Below are 4,374 nucleotides of genomic sequence, written 5' to 3' on the forward strand. Positions count from 1 at the left end.
TTATCACCTGAATCTCCTCCTAGAGCACCATTGAGTTCTTTTTAACCAAATATCTCTGAGGGGAGGGGCTCCTTATTTTTCATCTAAAGTAACAGACAGAGAATCAGCACTTTGGAAACAGGGCTGAAACAGAGGGGATTATGGGTAATGCTGCAATGATCTGTTTGGTGTTTCAGCCAATCAGAGACATGTTCTGTATATATCTGAGACCTGTAATATATTGATGAAAAACAGTATAATAGGGGACCTTTAACTCAATAAAAAAATATTCAAACTAAAGTTAAATGCTCCAACTATGTATTTGTTTTATATGTAGCTACATACTTCTGAGACATTATACCTGGCCCAAAGAAAAACTGAAATTAGACTAATCTAAAAAATGTTAGCTGAAAAGATACAAAATTAAAATGAAATCGAAGCAGTCCTAATTCAAATAATAAATATCATACAGTCATTTATACAGAGTATCTACACCTTCTTAAACATCAAATTCAATGACATTCAGCCACAATTCACTAAGTAATATTACAACACTTGGATTTCTATAAAATGGTAAGTAGCAGGCTTTAAAAGAATCTCACAAAAAGATATCAATTTCCTTTAAAAAAAATATATAAACGAAAGTGCTTTTAACTCCCATGGTCAATTTATGTGATTTTCCAAAACAATAAGACTGACTTTCTCCCCGCTAAAATCCAAACACTTCCAATGACCCATATTCGCTGTGTTTATACATCAATTCGTTCTTAACCACCCTCACCTCCTCTGAATCGGGGTACAAAGTGACGGTGATGCTGGGGGGGTCACTCTGAGGTCGTCGTCGTGGTAACCTCTGGTAGAGCTCCTCGCCGACGAAGGGCATGATGGGAGACAGGAGCCGCAGACCGACGTCCAGACAGGTGTAGAGCGTCTGTCTGCACACCAGCGCCTGCCTCTGGCTGCTGCTGTCCTCCTCCGCTCTGCTCAGCACCGGCTTCACACTCTCCTGCAGCACAGACAGAGAGGGAGGGGGCACATCTGTCGTGTCAAATGATCATATAATCATTTAAAACATATAGTCTTATAATCTGATTGCCTGTTAAATTGTATTTTTAGTCCTGTATGTGTTTGACAGAGACATATTGTTAGAGCCAGTATTTTGTTACACCTAATTGTGACGTCTGTAGTCAACACACTATAAAAGACTACAATTCCCACGGCACCTGCTAAAAAGTGACAGTGATGGGCGACCTGCTAGAAAGACATTTGTTTGTTATTTTATTTGAGTTTTGCCTATTTGTTTTGACTATTGTAAAGGCCTCTTTTCTTTGTTGCATGTGTAAAAGTTATTTTATTTTGAGCAAACACATCGCATAACATCATCTAACCATCGGAGGCCAAGCAACTCTTCAACTGTAATTAATGTAAAGGAAAGATGTCTGTTTAAGGCGTCTAGTGGCTTGAAAGAAAAGCAAGGAAGGAAGCCACGACACATGTTAATGATTTACATTTCAGGAGGGCAAAGGAAGTGTAAAAGGGGGATTTGGGTTTTATGGTTTAATGGTGGGGATGTTTGGATCATGCTTAAGAGAATTGATGGGTGGGACCAGTTCTTTGCTCTCCATCAGAGTGTGACTGTAAGCTGTGTTCTGGGTGCAAAGCCATTTTATCCTGAGAGGGTGAAGCTGCTCTGTTCCTGCATTTGAGATCGATTTCACTTGTATATTGATTTTCTTTATTACTTTATTAAATATAACAAAAGAAAAACTTTGTCCATGAATCATTTATCTGTTTTTCTCTTAAGAATTTCCTCCACATGATTCGGTGACATTTGAGATGAATGTCACAGGGTTTCTCACCAGGTAGACGTCACAGAGCTCGTACAGCCAGAAGTTGTAGATGGCGGTGGTGATGGCGGGGAACTCGTAGGCCTTGAAGCCGGCATCGCAGAGAGCGACAGCAGCACTGAGGCGAGACAAAATCCACCGGTCTGACACACTCTCCTCTCCACACAGCTGAGGAGGTCGAGGAAAGGACAACACAGAGGGAAGGATTCAGGGGTTACCTCCCAAATATCAACAGTTCATGAATACAAAGCATGACGGTAAGAGAAACCCCCAGACACAGAGAGTTAACATTTACTTGGTCAAAATGTGTCAGTAGCTGAATATGAATAGGTTTGGATGAGTGTTTGTTTATGTTCTCCGTGTCCTTGATCTTCTCACCAGGGCTTTCTCTGACGGCACAAAGTTTTCTCCGAGCGTCTTCATGGCAAACTTCACAGCGTTCCACAGTTTGTTGCAGAAGTGACGGTAGCCCAGGATACGGTTGACATCCAGGTTGATATCCCTACCTGAGAGACACACAAACACAAAAAGGATTAAAGGATGACTTCTGTGTATATTTTGTAACAGCTGACCTTGTACCCACTGTTTATTCACTGTTTTGATAAACTTGATGTAGTCAAGGCTGAGCTCCGGCACACCACGGGAGAAAGTGAGAAAGAGAAAGTTGAGTTAACCTTGGCTGGTGTAGGCGCACAGGGCGAAGCGCAGAGCGTCCGTGCCGCACTCTGGGATGCCGTTAGGGTAGTCCGACGTCTGGCCCTGCTTCGCCTTCGCCACCTCCACCGGGTCCAAGTTGCTGTCCGTAAACAGGGCATGGAGACCCTAGAGGGGGTGAGGAATAAGTGAGGATGTGACGTGCAGCGGTTCCCAACCTTTTCAACTCAGGGCCCACTTAAGAATCTAAAAAATGTCGCGGCCCACATTTAACCATAAACATTACGGAGGCTAAATAAAGTTCTGATTGGTCAATTCAGAACATGTGACACGTTGTTAATCCAGGAGAACAGACCGCTGTCAAGGACTGTAATGACCGTTGCTCAGGAGGATCGAGAAAGAGAAAGGAGGTTCAAATAAAAAAAAATCTTAATAATGAAAATGTTTCCAAACAAATCAGAATGTTTTGCTAATTATTTGGCGGCCCACAGGTTGGGAACGACTGCTGTACTGTGTTATACAGGTTTTAGTGCATGTAAAAGGTCTGCAAAGGCTAAAATCCCAGCGTTCCTTCCATTGGGAATTTCTCTCCCACACACTCCCCCCCCCTGTCTCCATTGAACTCCTTTGTTTACTTCCGTAGCCTAGTGACAAGACTATATAAAACTTGTGCTTCTATTGGCTAGCACTCCAACACATTGTAAGGCTAAGGGGCGGGACTTCTCTAAGCGGTAGACCAATCCCAACAGAGCCGGCCAGCTAACCAATCAGAGTAGACTGGGCTTCATATAATTATCATCTTAACGTTTTGAGAATTAATATTGAGTAACATACGCCTTTTTTAAGAGTTAGAAACAGAGCATCTATAAAATACATGCATGTCATAAAACACCCCCTGGATTAGATACCCACTATCAAACACTGAAACGAAAGACAGGGGATTTTTTTTAAAGAGGCAAACTTAATAACCTCATGGACCCACATCACATCATCCTAAACCTAAAAACATCTGTTTCTCAACGATCGTAATAATTCAGGATTTCTTAAAGGTTGCAAAAACCTCTATTTCCAACATTTCCATTACATAAATCAACTGGCGGCCCACGGGCCACATCCGGCACGCGCGACAGGGGTGACTGTGGCGTTGGCGGAGTGGTTAGTGCGTTCGCCCCTCACTCATTTTAGTTTTTTATACAACGTCTCGTGAGTAATGTGCAGTACCGGAGTCCAACAGAGAGGCAGCAGCTGCGGGACAGTAGACTGCGTACTGCGTAGCCTTCCCTGCCCTGAAGAAGAAGTGATCCTTCGTTAGCGTGAAGAGTCTGCTTTATGCGCCCTGCACAGTGTTTCCGCCAGGGGGGCGTCTTGCCGTCATTTGACGCCCTGAACGCGAGCCGAGGGCGTCCAAAAATATTAATAATTCGAGAGAAGATCGAGAGTTTTTATCGCTTGAAATGACGAAAAGGACAAGGACATCCCGCTGTTGGATGGGCAAAGGAATCTGGTGGGAATATTTTCGGAGTATTGAAGATTGTTTCCCCGACATCGAAGGTGCCTGCTACAGGACAACATGGAACGTGCGCGATTTGGACGCGATGAGCGTTTTTTTTTTAGTGGAGCACGCGCGTGAGCTGCGAGCACCGGAGCCTCGCAGCGGCGAAACTGAGGTAACATGAAGAGCCGTTTGGGAGCCGAAAGAGCCGGCGCTTTAAGAGAGCAGAGCCAAATGATCCGGCTCACTAATGTAAATATACAGTAGGCCTATCTATAAGGGACGGCTCAAGTCAAAATTCAAAACAACCCCCCCCCCCCGCTCTCGGGGTGGACGCCCTCTCAGCCCCGGTCTGGCGGAAACACTGGCCCTGCAGCAGTAGCCCCGCTGCAAGGCTCCGGC

General features: G+C 44.3%; 1 protein-coding gene across 1 annotated transcript; it reads right to left on the minus strand.

The window, feature by feature from the left end:
- Positions 1 to 673: 673 nt before the first annotated feature.
- On the minus strand, positions 674 to 2,648 carry LOC104954918 (valine--tRNA ligase-like; the record flags this gene model as incomplete). The annotated part of the gene is made up of 4 exons (XM_010782120.1): positions 674 to 985; positions 1,839 to 1,994; positions 2,205 to 2,332; positions 2,501 to 2,648. Coding segments are annotated over 4 exons (729 nt in total), but the record flags the coding sequence as incomplete, so codon positions are not given.
- Positions 2,649 to 4,374: the final 1,726 nt, after the last annotated feature.

Source organism: Notothenia coriiceps, unplaced genomic scaffold (assembly GCF_000735185.1).
Source record: "Notothenia coriiceps isolate Sejong01 unplaced genomic scaffold, NC01 NC01_scaffold00024223, whole genome shotgun sequence".
NCBI lineage: Eukaryota > Metazoa > Chordata > Actinopteri > Perciformes > Nototheniidae > Notothenia > Notothenia coriiceps.